This window comes from Pteropus medius, unplaced genomic scaffold (genome assembly GCF_902729225.1).
Source record: "Pteropus medius unplaced genomic scaffold, Ma_sr-lr_union100, whole genome shotgun sequence".
Lineage (NCBI taxonomy): Eukaryota > Metazoa > Chordata > Mammalia > Chiroptera > Pteropodidae > Pteropus > Pteropus medius.
This window is the reverse complement of record NW_024354875.1, coordinates 9,480,549-9,498,166: the sequence shown is the minus strand read 5'-3', so window position 1 is coordinate 9,498,166 and position 17,618 is coordinate 9,480,549. Positions and strand designations below refer to the sequence as shown.

At 35.2% G+C, this 17,618-nt stretch overlaps 1 protein-coding gene across 1 annotated transcript in view; it reads left to right on the top strand.

The window, feature by feature from the left end:
• Positions 1-328: 328 nt before the first annotated feature.
• The window catches only part of LRP1B (LDL receptor related protein 1B), a 1,647,539-nt gene continuing 1,630,249 nt past the window's right edge, over positions 329-17,618 (top strand). Inside the window, exon 1 of the mRNA XM_039855262.1 lies at positions 329-914. Coding sequence (XP_039711196.1) covers positions 728-914 — 187 coding nt within the window. The 5' untranslated portion in view covers positions 329-727. The remainder of the gene's footprint in view (positions 915-17,618) is intronic.

The window sequence follows — 17,618 nt, the reverse complement described above, 5'->3', positions numbered from 1 at the left end:
TTTGCTGACTCACTAAATTTTACATCTTTGTCCCTAGGTGCTACTCAGCGTAAAAGTTAAAAGTGCAGTTCAGAAAACATTACGTTTGTGTGTCGAGAGGAGGAAACCATTTCTCTAAGAGAAGCTCGGATACTTAGCTTGTCCTTCCTTCCTGGGAAGGAAGCTTCCAGGGAGCGAAGGAATCAAATCTGCTTGGCCGACAGAAACATCCCAGAGCTGTAGCTGATAATTTCCAGCTGGTTGTTAAATGCAGAGCTTCCTGGGCGCCTGGCTGGCTCAGCCCAATGCAGAAGTCTCCTCCTTCTTTAAAGACCCAAATCCCTACAGAACCAGCTTGGAGTTACTTTCCCTTCAAGGAGACCGACATAATCGTGATTTGTGGGGCTCTCAGTTCGCGGTGGTATTTTCCTGTTGTGTTAAATGCCTCTTAGTAAGTAATAGATGTGATTTATGTGGACCACGAAGGGGTGTGTAGTGGATTCGGTGATTTATCAGTGAATTCCCATCCGCTGGCATCTCTCACTGCCCCTCTTGCGTGATGTAAGATCAGACGTACCCTGCATTGAAAAGTCAAGACACACGAGCGGCTCGCTCGCGCTCACACGCACTCTCACTCGATCTCTCTCCCACACGCGTGCATCCGTACACCTTTCACATCCTGCTCCAGGCAGGAGAAGGCGGACTGGCTGGGCTCATTGAGCTGAAGAATTTCCAGTGACATTTGTAAATGACGCTGCTCCATTCCGGGCTCCGAGCCGCCGCCGCCGCCGCCGCGGGGCCGAGGGTGCCGCCGAGCAGTCTCCAGCGCAGGCTTCCCTACCGAGCGACCACAATGTCCGAGTTTGTCCTCGCCTTACTCACTCTCTCGGGATTATTGCCTATCGCCAAGGTGTTGACGGTGGGAGCTGACGGAGGTAAGGAGACCACCTCCCCGCTTTCTTCCCCTTTCCCCCTCGGTTTTCCTGCTAGGCGATGTTTGCAGATATAAGTGTGAAACTTAAGTCCTTGCGGCCCCGCTCCCCGGGTCGGGCTGGCCGCTGTGCGCTGGCCTCGTGGAAGGTGGGAGGTGCGGTCGGGGGGGTTTCTGAACCAGGTGCCAGAGTCCTCAGCTCCCCCCACAGCTTTTTCTTTTGGCCATTTACCGGTCCTGATTTGCCTCCCGCTGGGAGCGTTTGGACTTGACTGCGCGCGTCTGCCCGCTCATCCCAAGCGCTGCAGATGTTAAATCAGAATTCGCTTTTCCAACACTTCCTTACGCGCTCTCAGGGCTTCGAGCTTTTGCCGGCTCCGAATCCTCTGCCTTAAGTACGTGCTCCTTCAACTTAGCTCCTGGGTTAAACTTCCTTACCTGCTGTACTCGAGATCTGCAGAAAGGCGACAGCACCGACTCAAGCCCCTTTCGTTTTTGTAGCCCCTTGCTGGGGCAGACTCGGGCGAGATTCGTGTCATCAGCAGAAAGGCTAACGTTTTCAAGGAGCTTTAGGACGCAGGCACTTGCTTGAACTTGACTCTCCCGCCCCCCCAAGCTCTGTGACACAGCTCATGGTATCTGGAAATGCTAAACCTAACCCTCCACTGACATTTTATCCTTGCTTTTTCTCTAAATAGCTGACGAATGGTAGAAATTTAAACGGCAGTGGGTATGGGGAGCAGAGCAGAGAGGAGAGGAGGTGGGAATCATAATACACCTGGATTCCACAAACTTTTGATCTGGAAACCCAGGAATCCTTGTGCAAGTTTAATAATCTTTGAGAACAGTTTCACGGGTGGAAAAAAAGTAGATGAATATTTGGGCCACTGGCATTGGAATGGTTAACTAGAAGTATCATAGATCTAGATTTTTTTTTTTTAATCGAGTTCATATTGCCTGATACATTTCAGTTGGGTTTTGGGGATTTACTCAGAGAAAAAAAAAAAGTGAAAAATAGAGGAATGAAACCTGGATCCCAAAGCCAAGCAAATAGGCAAAATGTTGCATTGGAAGATTTGATGACTGTGCTTAAATGAAGCAGATTATTAATTGACTAAAAATCATTGCTTCGTTATAGGGGAAAAAAAAAAAAACAGGGGAATGAATTGTAGTGTTTCTATCCAACCTGCTGTTGGGAACCAGATTATAGTCTTTATAATATACCCACACAGGTAATTTCCTTTACTAGTAGTGAAACTAATATGAGGTCCTTCAGAAAGTCTGACATTTACTGAGAGATAATCTTTTAAACGTGTCACTGCCACCTAACCATATAGCTTCTGAACTTGCTTTGAAGTTGCTGTGGTGTAGTGGAAAACTATATTGATAAAATGGAAGCACATAGCTTTAACTTGAAATGATATCTTTGGTCTGGAACGATCAGCTCTCAACCTTTCTTAGGAAGAATGTTTGAATTTGGACCAGAGCAGGTGAACAGAATAAAGCTTTTCAGCTCTGTGCGCTAGCAAAATATAATGACATTGGTAGACTATGCTATTGAGCTATTTCTGATTACGTCTCCAATCTCCAGAAATTTGACCTCAACTAGAGTTAAGTCCTCAGTGCTCTTCTGTGTGTTTAGGAGGAATAGAGCCACTGCTACAATGATTGGAATGAATACCTAAAGATAATTTTAAATATAATAGAAAGTTGAACATAGTCACCCAGCTTCCTTCTTAAGAAACTAAGTGACTTAAAGGATTGCATTTGGTGTCAATTTAGTTCCATGAGGGAGAAGGACTTCTAATGTATAAGCAGGGCACATGGAAAAGGACTGTTACTTTTTCCCAGAACTGAAATAGTGTCATGTCGTATCACCACGTCAGCATAAGAGGTACTGTATCAGATAGCACAAGTAAAAATAGTTGTAGACCAACACGTTAGCATTCTTCTATATATTTAACACAAGTGTCAAAACTGTTAGAAAAGAGCTAAAATTGTCATGGCAAGCTATCAAAGTGAAAAGGGTGGGTCCCTTTTGGACAAAAGGAAGGAAAAAAAGAAGACAAATCTTGTTGAAAGTTAAAAAGAAAGTGATGCTGCATTATGACAAACTTCCTCACTGAAATGCTGAAACAGAAGATATGGGAATATAAACTCAAGAGTTTAATGAGATGTAGTTTTTGCACAGGCTATGTCAATTGTCCTTGAAGAATAAAACAGGCATGTGAATTACACAGGTGTGTTTTATAGTGCAAGAGCTAGCTAGCTAGCTTCATGACAGAAAATGAGAGATTACTTTTAGGTTCTCCAAATGCATATTGGGCAATGGGTACCTTCTTAAACTGTATGGACTAGCTAGAAATTATTGTATTACTCTCTACCTGGGTTACTCTTCCCTGTATAAGTTTATGAGTATGAACTCTAACTGTCATAAATGGAATAATACTTTAACTTGTGTCCTTGTGTTCAGTCTACACATATCTACTTGTCCTTTCATTACATATGCTTATTTTCTTAATTTATATTGATTTTTTTATACAGAGTTAAGCTAATGTGCATGTCAGTTCTTATTCGATTTTATCACATCTGAAAAAGGAAACATCTTTGTAACTCTTAACAGCAAATTGTAGTAGATAAATCATAGTCACTTAGGATCAACTAATGTGTCACATAAAAATGTCATCTTATCAGAGTAGTGTTTGATAAGGACTAAGACATATAAAGAAGTATATTTTAAATTATCAAGTTTTCTGGAAAAAAAGGGCCGAGGGGGGAGGATGTTTAGAGACCTAAAGCTAGTCTCTTTTAAATTCTTGAGTATGGCAAAAAGTGGAAACATATTTTCAAATAATTAAAGTTCTTGCTGTTATAATCATTTAAATCTGTATGTCTGTCTGTAAAATCATCTAAAAGTGGCAAGCATGTGTATGTCAAAATTTTAATCTTCCTCCCCTCAAAGAAGAATGAACTGCAATTTGTGTCTCTTTATATCCACAAATGTCATAAAAGTTTTGTTTTGAAGAGGTCTCTGAAATCTTTGAGATTTCGTCTCTCTCCTCTCTCTCCCTCCCTCCCTCACGCCCTCTCTCTCTCCCCCTCTCACCTCTTTCCCTTTCTCCCTCTCACCATCTCTCCTACTCTCCCTTCCTCACTGCCCCCCTTTCTCTGAAGCTCAAATTAAAACTGGTAAAAGAAGGAAATGAGACAATGGGAAAATAAAGACAAATTTCTATGTGTTAAAACAAGAAAATAATGTGAATTGAAGAAAACAATGAGGGAAGGAAGGAAGAGCAGAGAGAAAACTAAAGGATTTTAGGAAAAGGTTGAATCTAAATTACTATTTCTTAAAGAAAAGATTTAAATTTCTTTAGAAAAAATGATTATTTCTTAAATACTTTTTTTCTGATTTCATAATGACTTATGACAATGTTTTCAGTATAAAAATCATTTAAAGAAACTTCCATCAGTACAATGCTGGATATAATTAAGGCTCTAAGAATGGAGAGATACCTTAAATGTTAACTATGCTGTAATTATTAAGATGGAAGTTGTTTTTTTTTTTCTTTTTAAGTGGATGTAAAAGAAATCTTTATAGATAGGGTGGGAGATGAGTGATATAGTTAATATACCCTTAAGAATGAGATGACACTTTTTAAATGCTACTTGTCATTCATGGTGGAGACATGAAGAGATTTTTAGTTTTCAAGTGTCTTGGATCCAGGACATTAGTTTCTTGCTACTTGCCTTTTCAATTTCTTTTCAGAGCCTAGGGTATAACATAAAGATAGGCTCCATTTAAAATCACCTGTACTGAACATGACCTGGTCTTCTACAAGGATTATGATGGTGAGGGATCTCTATATCTCCCATTTTATATATTATTATGATCCATATTTCATATTTCAATTGTTAATTTTTACATATTTTACAAAATGTGCACTCCTATTGCTTCAATTCCTTCCTAGTTATAGGGATTCTGTTTAATAAAATGTACCAACCAGACATATTGATAGATTTTTCTATCTTCTCTGGCGGTCTGTCAAAACAATTATTGTACGAAGAAAACTATTGTCTTCATTCTAGGTAGATACATTCAAGAAAGTAGAATTAATCCTAAAAGTTAAACATGATTGTACAAAAATAATGCCATTAAACTAATTTCATAGTAAGTGGAACTCACCTAGTATGTGTGAGTGTGTGTTTATATGATATCTATATACCTACTATCATCTATCTATCTACGTATCATCTATCTATCATCTATCTATCTACCTATTTATCTATCAATCATCTATCTATATTCTTTAAAATGGCTGCTTTGGCACAAACATCTATGGAAACATCACTTTAGCCTGAAAATTAGAAATAGATCTTTTTCAATGAAACTTATTTTTCAAAATTTTAGATCATATATGTCTATTTTTGTGGCTATTGCCATCTTGAAAAACAAAAACATGAAATGAAAAAAAAAACTTTTAAGAGTTATTTTTCAACTTTCAACATGCATTATTCTACTGGATTAATTTCCATATAATAAATATTTTGTTGTAACAGAGTCCGATAGTGGAAGAAATAGATGTCAAAATGTATTTGTCATTGAAATACCTGTAATTGTGATGCAATTACAATGCCTGTAATTTGAAACAATGTTTTTAGTAGCTGGAATGCTGAAGAAAAGTAAAGCAAATAAGGTTGAGTACTCTTATAATCAACTAATCAAAATACATATTGGACCAAACTTCTATCAGGAAATAGTCATATTTACTCCAGGTAGTTAAAAAAATTTCCCTGAAGAAATCTAGCTCCCCTTATTTAATCTAAGAATAATGACGAAAAACTATCTTAATATATAGAGGGTGCAAATAACAAGGTTTTTTATTTTTTATTGATTTATTTTGGTGGAAAAGGAGAACAAAATTAATCTAGCCAACCAAACAGAAAAGAGTCATGATACTTTTTATCATCTTCTGTAGAGTTGCTTTATATTACACATTATACTCTCCAAATTTAACCTATATAACAACCCATTAACTGGAAGCATTGGAATGAAATTGCAATATAACAATCACAAATCTAAGTCTACAGGCCTTGGGGACATTCTCCAGTTCTTCTTTTTTGGAAAGAGATATTAAGAGGTTTTTAGTTCCTTGGGGAAAAAAGTTCTTATTAAACATTAAATTTAAAAGCATGAATATATCTCTAAAAACTAATTTGAGTTTTAAAAATGTTACTATTTGGACTAATTCACATGTGTGCCAATGACTATATTTATGGCACTTGCTTTTGAAAAATATTGTGCTTGCGATAATATTTAATCACTGTTCTATTTTTTGCTCTCTTATTTGAATAAAATGTTACTCTCCAAGTACCTCTGAACCCTCTATGTTATTGAAAGGGGAATGAAGGCTTCAAAATTTGCACCACATCAGAACAAGTGAAGCTTAGACCTTCCAAAATTTTTTTTTTTCCCAATTAGAAGTTTTTCTGCTATAAGCTGCCTTCACAATTTTAGATCTGTATTTTCTCCTCATAAATGATTTGGTGGCCTCCTATACCACCCCCCCCCCACCATAACTACAAGGCAAAGTTATAAATTATGTATTATTTATTACTCTGTTCTCAATTCAATGATACCAAAATATAGTTTCTCTCTATAGGCTATCTCTCTATAAACCCAATTATTTTGACTGAGCTTCCTAACTAAACTAATTGATGAAACTGAGTGGTAACTAAATAAGAATCAAACTATTAGAAAGTAGCCAGTCAGACCTGGTAAACAGTTAAACTGATCTTGCATAAAAAACCTACAGTTGAATATTTTGGAGAAATAATAATAATAATAAATAATAATAATAATAATATATTTCTCTGAAAGATTTATGAATAGTACTTCCTATCTATACTTTATAGAGTACATCATATGTGCCTTTGCCATTCATAACAGACAAATTATCATAACACACAAATTGAATATATTTGGTAATAAGTATATATTCATATTATGGGATAGCATAAGAGTTTAAAACACTATTAGAATATAAATAAATACATGTTCTGAATTCATTTGTGCTCAAAGATTATTGGTTACTTTTTTGAAAGTTAGTAGAAATTTATTAGTTTTCTTTATTGGTTTTAATAACTATGTTTATTTTTCTAATTTCACAAATATTTTTAAAAAGTTAAAACACATTTCACAACATTATTTCAAAGTCAAGACTTTCTCTCATTACAGGGTAGATAGTAGAAATCATTCCAGTGATAAAAATAGACAACAGGGTTTATCGAGATTTTTAAAACATGACTATAATAACTTTCTCATGTGATCACAATAACCTAGTTTTAGTCGGCAATTAGATGTCTAATTGTGGTTTTAAAAAAATGCAATGGCATGATTAAATAAATGGGCCCACTCATTTGTTGCTGGTTTCCCAGTAGGTCAGAATTTTATATTGTCCATACAAAAGACTGATACTTAAGTTGATAATGATTGTGTATTATATTGTTCAATAACTCTGCCATTTATATTTGTTGAAAAATGATGTATTATCTACATTTGGGGTTTCTCAAATATTCTAAAATAGTTGTAAGCATATAACACTTGTCAAAGGTGTCTTTACCTGTAGAAACAATGGAAAATAATTTTAATTAATATATTTTTACTGTCGAATCATCTGTTTAGTCTTATTTTTCTCAGATATGTTTGAATATAGTTTTGTATGTATATATGGAAGCTTCCATTTACATGTGAATTACAATATAACTCTGTCTTTTATAGAAAATGGGTTGAGAAAGTACCTTTTCTTATGACATTCCTTCTAACTTTGTTAAGAGAAAAAAGAAGAAGAAAAATAAAAAGCTTCTTGAAGATAGAGCATGTTGCCTTGCTAAGATACCGACATTACATTTTATCTCACTCTGCATTCTTAGTAACAGTCAGACATCTCTTCCAGAGTTGCATGAACTTCATTGTCCTGGCTGGCTTAGCCTTCAGACCAAAGACAGGTATTGTTGAAACACGACCTCATTTTAGTCGAAAGAATATGTTTCTTCTTTAGGTAAGATCAAGGTACCACAGATCACCTCTTGTTTTGTTCTTACAATCAATAGGAAGTTTCTTCCTAACTTTTCCACATTGCATTGACATCTTCAAGACTTCCAAGACAGTTTAACTTTAGAAATATGAATACATAATTTCTTAAGAATTTTTCTACCGCTGAGTTTTTTTTTTTTATGACATTTTTCCATCTTAGCCTTTTTTTCTTAAAATGAGAAAAGAGAACTAAAAACGGGGAGGGGAAGAATAGAAGTAAAACTTGGTTGTGGTTGCTTGCTTTGAGTGTTCCCAAGGTATTTTTTAGGTATTTGTAAAAAAGAAAACTGTAGGTATAAGGCTAATAACAGAGATGGATTTAGAATGATCTGTTTTTCTTTAGAAATCAGGATCTATAAAAAGGAAGGACAAAGATGCTAAGAGAGAGAACATTCACAGTAAGAATTTATTGAAACTTCAATCCATACAGATCAAGTAACTGAGGCAATTAGGAACCTCAAACTCTTGCTAAAATATAAATTCTAGTGCTTTAAAAAATTTGGTTTTTAGATTGTAAAACCTTGTGTGTGCTTTCTAAAGTTTTTAATGGTATTTTTTTTGGTACAGAAATTTTTAAAAAAGCAAGTATGCTTGTTAAAATATTCTACTGTATTTGACTTTATTAATTTTAGGGCATTTTCTCATAAGCTCCACAAGTATAGTGATAACGGTCCTAGCTCACGAGTGAGATCTTTGCCTCATTGGGTAAAAGTATTACAGATTGTGTCTACTGGGCATTCATATTTCTGAGATTTTTATTAAAGTAAGATTTATAGATAGAATAACTAACTTGGAATTCAGGCCCTTTTGGTGAGTCCTTATCCTGTCATTTTAATGCAAAGGCTGGCTAGCAGTTCAGCATCAGCACCACCTTAGTGACTCATAATCCTAGTGGCATACAATTCTTATTTGGGGGAAATATGGTGACTTTATCCAACATTGGCCAACGTTAAAAACAGGTAAAATTTAGACCTTAAGCATTTATTCTGCTTCTGTCCATTCAGTTCTATATATCTTTCCCCTGCTCGGGTATTTTCTTCCTATTTTCACTTGATAATAATGTTGTCAATTTAAAAAAAATTAATCTTGATAGAGTGAAGTATCAAAATCTTAGCACTTTTTCCACTTTCCTTATTGCTCTCGTTCTTGGGAGAACAAAAGGTTATGAAGGGTATAAAGGTTTTTTTTTTTTTTTTTTTTGTCTTGTGTATATTTTAATCTGGGTGCCTGTAAAAACCCCACCAGAGCTTTACAGAAAACTGCTTCAATCAACTCTGAAAAGGAATGTAGCAGTGTTCCTAACACCTCCCATGAATGTAAGGAAAATAATGTATGTAAAAACACATTGCATCGTATATTGCAGTGTATAAATACCTATTATTTTATTAATTATAGTATTAACTTAATATAAATTACTAATAGCAATAGGAATCTCTTACATTTTCAGGATGCTTTAATTATTTTTCACAGTTTATTCCTACTGACATCTTATGATCTCTGAAGCAACACACACAGTTCATAGTTATTTATTTATTCACCCATTCAACAAAGTTGAATAAATGTGTGTTGGGTGCTGTCCTAGGTGTTGGGAATGAGGCAGGTGGGCAAGTTAGACAATGTAACTGGTCTGATGGTACTTACATTTTAATGTGGGAGGAGACAGACAATATGCCAAAAAATAAACTAATAAAAGTATTTTGTGCTAAGAAGAAATAAAAAAATATGTAATGTAATTTAGAAACTGCTCTGAGAACTATTGGTTATAATTACAGAAATTCTTTTAAGAAAGGGTGACATTTGCTGAGACAAAAATGATGAGAAGGAACAAGCATTAAGTACTTCTGAGGGAGGAGCTTTCTGCGAACACCCTTTAAAGCAAGTCATGAATTCAGCATTTAGAGAAAGAAAGATGAGAAGGTCTGTGTGTCTCTGAACTGTGTTAAGGAGAGAGAAGGAATGAGGAAAGTCATATTTATGATTAAGCCAGGTATTTCAGGTAAGACTATGCAAATCAAGGTGAGGTGTTTGAGTTTTGTTCTGATTACAACAGGCAGCAATTGAAGGTTTAGTCAGAGGTGACATGACACAATTTAATTATTTAAGAAATCGTGCTTGCTGCTGAATGAAGTAGGACAAGAAGAGACACAGTGATCCAGTTAAGGGGTTATCATAATTGTCCTGGAGAGAGATGTTGGTGACTTAAATGAAGAGGTAGCAGTGCAGATGAGGACAAGGTGGAGGAGCGACTTCCATCTTTAATTTAGGAAGATTTTCTATAATAATGAATGAAGCAGCATTCAATATATTAAGAGGATAAAACATGAAATAAAGTCTCAAATTATTATCTTTGAAAGTTAGGGTTACCATTCTAGGTTATTTAAAAATGAATGCATTCTATTTTACAGCACCTCTTATTGATTTGTATGAAACGTGTTTCACAATGTAAGGTACATGGTAGTCATGCGTGAGCCCTGCAATATTGCTTGATTTTTATTATTTTTTCTCTTATATTTCAAAATTATTAATAAAATCTTCTCTATGACCCCATATTACTTGTATCATTTCTGCAGAATGGAATTAATAGAGTTTCACTCATGTATTCTTTGGGACTTTAGTTAAAATAGTACACTTAGCCACATTTTAAGCATTGGTAAATGTGGCAGCAATTGTTTTACTGTGATTTCTACCAATCTAAACCAGTATAACAACAGAAGCAATAGGCTTTGGCCTATGTGAAGAACCATTTGTTTTTTTTCTTGAGGAAGTCATCAGTGTTTTTAAGGAAGAACTCCTTTTTTATTGTCTCCAAATCCTTGACAGAAGAACATGTCCATATAGTCAATATCTCACATATTATTAAAAGGAAAAAAATGTAAGAGAGCTGCTATTGGCTATACTCATTACCGTCCCTGAAAATCCCCATAAAACAGTAGGAAGGAAAGGGGTGATGACAACTGGTGGAGAACTCACTGAGTAAGAGTTTCTGACCCAGTGGATATTATTCTTGGTCAGTTAGGGCCCTTGGCTTATTCTTCTGTATTTATCCACATATTCATTGAATAAATGTTATAGTAACTGCTGTTTCCCAGTCAATGTGATTTATAGACTGAAAAAAGAACTAAACAACAAAACCAGAATAAGCAATAAAACACAAGTTTAACAGTTATATGACTTTGGATTTTCAGGGAAAATTTGCTTATGGCTAAAAATCAAACTCATTTCGGTCTATGGAGTTCTTTTTGTTCTAAAAAGGAAAGAGAGTGTGAAGAGGAGAAAGGCTCTATAAAACTGAAGTGAAAGGGAAAATATCAGGGCCCAGAGGGCCTTTGAGAAAGAAGAAAACAATACAGTGTTTGAAGGAAATATGGTTAATATTAAGCTGATTGAGTTACTCTAGGTCCTAAGTTATTTGAAGATTGTCTGAGATTTGGTTCCATTGATTTTTTTCATTACTCTTTTTCAGCTTTCTTTCCTGTTATCTACCTTGAGAAAAAATCAAGTTTTAGTTTTAAAGTTTAATATTTAAATCTGTATTTCAAAGTACAAGATTAGCCCCCCAAATATTACCACTTGGTTTCTTTTTCAGTGATATAGGCCATCTAGTGTCAAAAATCAACCTTTTCAAACATATTATGAACTACAGTATTATGGAGGAAATACTTCACCTCAACTAGATAAATTACCTTGAAAATGCTACATGATCAATACAAGTAGTGTTTCAAAAGATAACCTGCTTTCTTAATTTTCAAACATAGTATGTGTTTAGATTTAAGAAAGGAAGACATATACTAAACAGATATTAGTCTAAAATAAAAGGAGATTTAAAGCTCAGCCATTTAAAATTTTGGAAATGCTTAAATAAGATATTAAAGTTAAAGATCTCAACCAATTTATTTGTTGTATAACGAGCTTACAGGTTTAGCAGACATTTGCCGGATGCATGTGTAGAAATCAAATTCTCATGTGACTTGACTTTAAGTTCAGTTCATTTTTCATTCATGTTGTCAAAAACACCTATAATAATTTGACTCCAAAATTTCAGTACTAAAATCAACATTATGCCTAAAAATAAGTTAAATATGAAATAAACACCAAAATTTTATTAAAACTCAGAGTGATGGGAAGTAAATGAAATTTGAAACTGGAAGATTTTGCATTAATATTTATTTTGGGATTCACTGTAAATTTGTTTGCCGTGTACTTTAGAAGAAGGGTGCCAAAAGTTTGGAAATAAATTAATCTGAGTAATTGAAAACAGCAGGAAGGGGAAGGGTCACTTGTATATTTGTGAGTACAAGGCATGATTTATGCTCCCTGACTAGAACTCTGCTCATATGACATGGAGGTCTGCTGAAGGGCTTTTTTTTTTTTTTTTTCCTATCATAGAAAAAGTACTATGAGAAAGGTTCAAAATGAGTATAAGGGTGTTATTTCTAGTTTAGGTAAATTGAAAAATAATTACTGACTACATCCTCAGAATAAAAAGCATTTGGGCAGGAAATGTTGTGACCCCTTGGAATAGACTTAAACCTGCTATGACAAGCCAGAGAAAACAAACAAAGCTTATTCAGATAACAGTGAAGCTGGTGAGACACCTGAAAAATCTAGCAATAGCAAGAAAATCACTTAAGTCAAAAGTAAACTTTCAGAGATTGCAGCTACTTGAGTTCACCAAGATTTAGAGATGAATGCCAAAGAGGATTAGTAAAACTTCCATTTGAAATATAGCAGTAATGGCTGTATTGCCATGTCTCAAACCCATGCTTGAGTCACCATGTGAGAGTTGAGCTCAATATACAATAAGAATAATAAAATTTTCTTAAAAAGGAAGAAATACTATAAAGGAATCTGAAACAGAAATCCTGCCCTTTTCCCTCCTTTCTGCAAGCAAGAGAAATAATAGGTAGCATTTCTTCTATAGTTATACAGAGGGAAATATGGCTTCTGAGATCCCTAGACTCAGAGAAAAGGCTGCTAAGACTTCTTTGCTCATCATATTAAGTAATGGGACTCAGCCAAATTTGACCTTTATGAATTAAAGGTCAAGGTATAGGGAAAGTTTTGCAAACACAAATGCATACAGCACCCTGGCTGGTCAGAGGTGCCCTGGATGAAGTGTAAATTACAGAACACCCACATTGTCTCAGGGGACAGCTGGCATTTAGTTGGAGCAGATTGTGGCCTTGTGGAAGTATGGGCTAAGGGTAGCTGGACCTTCAGATAATTTAAGGGAGGTCTGAGATCTAGATTTTTATGCGCAATGCCCAAAGTTTTAAATCTTGCCCATCAAGATAAAAAATAAAACAAACAAAAAAAATAATATTGTCAGGGGTCAAAAACACAAGCTGATAGATTTAATAACTTGACTGACAGCCAGTGACCTACTATGGAACCCTCAGTTGCAGGCATCGACGGAAGGGTTATAGGGAAAAGACGTTTTACTAGGTACGTTGCAGACAAATGTGGCCTTAGACAGCAGAGCATAATGCCTTGACATTTGGAGTGCGTTGTTATTTCAGGTCTTGGCTTTGGGAAGAAGGGTACCAAAGATGAACTTGAACAATATACTGCATCCTTGGCTCCCCTACTTTCTCTCCCCTCTGAGACAAACAGAATCAGGGGAGAGAAGGTAGGTTCAGAGAAAATTTTTAATGACCGAGAAGAGAGTTAGTGGTATTAGACCCAACTGTGACTTGGGACAGGAACATGCCACCAAAGTCATCTAAGGAAGAAAACTCTGTTAACAATGGTGAGGAAATGCTATGCAGATGATTTCAGTCAGCCTTAGCATTCCAGGGACCTCATGAAAAATATTCTATGTGATAGGAGACAGCCACATGGCAAAAACAAAATTGCTGGGTGCACACAGATCATTATTGAAATGTAGAAAGAAAAAAAGACCAAAAGGGAAAAGAAATTCATAGTGAAGTTAAGATGGCAGAGATATGATCCTGATGAGTAGACAAATTCTCATGCTGAGACAAAAGGAATCACATTTAGGTTTCTGTTTTATCTTCTTTTTTCTTGGGAAAGATGTGGCTTAATCACAGCCAACTGTGTGCTCTGTTACCACATATAATCTTCAGATTCTATATCTGTGTTCACATAAGAATTAGTATATCCAAACTGATTATTTGAACCAGTTTTATTCAAAGCATTTCTTAAAACTTTTTATTTGAAATAATTTTAGACTTATAGAAAATGTATACAACTAGTACAGAGTCCCCAAATTGCCTTAACTCAGCTTTCCTTGATGTTAACATCTTATATAACTATAATTATCAAAATGCAAAGTATATATATTATTAACTAAACTATAGACTTTATCTGGATTTTACCAGTTTGTCCACTAATGACCAGCTCTATCCCAACATCAAATTCAGGATTCAGTATTGTATTAAGTTGCCATATCTCCTTAAACCTCCAATCCATGACAGTCTCTGCCTTTAGTTGACTTTCTTGACCTGGGCTCGTTCAAAGAATCCTGCTCAATATTTGGGGGGACAGAATGTCCCAAAATTTGGATTCATCTGATATTCTCTCAAGGTTATGCATTTTAGACTAGAATATCACACAAGAAATGTGCCCTCCCTCAGTTTATCGTATCAAGACATACATGTCAATGTCTTGTTATTGGTGATGTTAACCTCGGTTACTTGGGTGAAGTGGTGCCTTCCTCATTGTTTCTACATTTATTAATTGGAATTGTTTTGTAAGAAAGAGCTGTTATTTATTATTTTTATCAGTATGGACTCATAGATATTTATTATTAGTTATAATCCAGTATTATTACTGTTCATTTTCTTGCTTAAATTGTTCCTTCTTTGTCTATTGGGAGTTCCTTCAGATTGGCTACTCTGCCCTTCTGAAACACCTCCATCCTTTTCTAAGCACTTTTAGATGATTCAAGTACATATTGCCATATCCCTATTTCTGCCCTGGAATCAACAACTTTTCTCAGGAGTGTCATAGCATTTGGAAACTTCAAAACTAAAATCCCGAATTAGAATTATTACAAGTGGTGAGGCTTATTATGGCATTTAAAATTTCACTGTTCCAGAAATTTCTAAAGAAAAACATATATACATTTTATAAAGCCAATTCATATTTAATGATCTTTTCTCAGAAAACTTTTAAGGATTAGGGATTAAAAAAAAAAAAGGCATACCTGCTCTCGAAGAAATGATGGCTTAATTTAAACAAGAAATATTATTGAAGCACAAGCTAATCATATAAGGGATAATAGCAAAAGGTTTGATTATACCTGGCAGGTGAGGCGAGGGTCCTATTGTGATTGCATGTCTTGTCTTTTGGATGGAGATTGAACACAAATCATATGCCAGAGATAGTGAATGGTTTTGATATTTTGGATGAATATTGATCTATTATTAGTTGTCCATACTGTTATATTGAAGGAGATTCTACAACTGAGTCTGAGTTCTTTGATAAAGGGCACAATGATAAGCTGATGGTTTTTTTAATGATAAAGTCAGAAGACATGTAAGAGTGCTAGCATCTGGCTTACTTACCATTCTTGGCTTTGTTAACACAATTAGAGTCTCTAGCAATTGCCATTAAAAAGAATAGTTTCTGCCCATTGTCCAGAATTCCCAATGAACCAATGGATAAAATCTCAGCTAATGAAACAAGCATGGCTTTGTATAAAAACAAGTGTTTAGGCAATTTTCAAAGGGCCTAAAATATCCACCTTTTTTCAATGTACACAATTTTTTTATTTCCTTGCTTTTTTTAGTGACCACCATGAACACCATATTGCTATTTTTTTTAACTCTTTGGTTGTCTTGCTCTTCATGATCATTTCCAGTTTGTCCTAACTTTGAAGCTGCAACTTCTTTTCTCACTGTGGTACCTTCTCTAACCTGCTAAAAGAAACAAGCACAAAATCACTCCCCAAAACTCTGATTCATCTTAGGTGTTTGGATGTACCCAGTTTGAATGGCACATTGTCTAAAAAGTATAGGTATGAGATTACTGGTCTGACCATCAGTTTAATTTCTGATAATAGAGCTAGTAAGGTAGTGAGAAACAGAGATAGTTGGAACGCAATGCAATGTCCATATTGAATTTTTTACAATTTAATGCATTTTAGAAAATGACCCATCTGAAAAGCATTATGGCTTGCTGAGAAAAGCTGCACGCTGAGAACTGAGAGAAGTGGGCTCAATTCCCAGCTCTGCATCTGACTCACTCTTTGTCCTTGGGTGAGTCCCTTAGCCTCTCTCTGTGTCTGCTTCCTGCCTGGTAAAATAAGGAGAATAATTCATAAAGGCTCCCACCTCACCAAGATGTGTCGAGGCTGCATTCGGCAACCAATGAAGGGATCTTTCTTCCCCCTGCTGGCTAATGCTGATTATTAGCATCTAGTTTGATTAAATTTTGCAATAATAGCATGGAGCTACAACTAAAGTAAAAAAATCTTTTAATCCTTTAATTTACAATAGAGTTTTATTGTAGTCCTTATTGTTTTATGTTAATACACTCATTGCTAGGAGGAAGACTTGTGGATCTTGTGTAAACAAAAATATCCATTGCCTCAGTCTACTTGAGTGCCAACTATGGGGTCTTGTACTGAACACTGCAGAGCCCGTTAGAAGAGTAGAAAATGGAATCCCGAGAGGAGTCTTACAGGTAATACACAATTGGAGGATGTTACCTAGCAATATTTATTCAAAGACTCTATTGTAAAGGTTAGAGTTTAGACAATAGAGAAATCAATATAGTCTGGAAAATCACAGAACAATGTCACGGGATAAACTGAGCAAATGCCTCTCATTCTATCACATCTTCCCTAATTCCTCCAGCAAAAATGATCTTTTCCTTCATTTCCCACCCCTTTTTTGATCTTGCTGGCTCATTTTACCTTTCTCTAGTTTTCTCTAAATATCTTTTATGTTATTTTTTACTTTTTTTTTCTTTTCAACTAGTAGATAATCATGAATCATGCATTATTTTGGGTGGTTAGTTCTCTTAATTCTCCTTTCATATTAACCCCTCCATATTGTTTTCATGATTTTGAACTTTTGAAATTATTCTGCCAATTATAGAATATACTGTATTCTGAATTTGTATTATTTCCTCATTATTTTATCTATCTTAGTCCTGTATCACCACTATTTTCTATGAACTGGATAGTAGATCTATAGGCTAGGCTGGATTCAAATTGAACATTTCTGGACAGAATAATTCCTAGACAATATTAGGTAACTGTATACTTAATAACTATGAAGTTAGGTGTCTGTATACAAAATAGAATTAATGATGCAGATACTAGAAGAGATGGATAGGGTACTGATGTGTAGAGCTCCTTTTTGTAATTAATGAAAAGATTCCCTGTAGGCTGTCGCTGCCCTAAGTAGGAACCTTCTAAGCAGAGGGAATTATAGGTGCAAAATTAGTGAAGAGCAAGAGAGCTGACTAACAATAAGCGGTCCTCTAGTTCAGTATAGTTAGTACGAGATGAACTTTTGAACAGTAAGACGTGCAGAAGATGTTCTTTATAATTCGGTGAATCTAAGATGGGCTTTTACAAGTTATCTCTAAAAGAAATCATCCAAAAAATCTCTAAATGTAATTAATGAACTACTCTATAAAGGA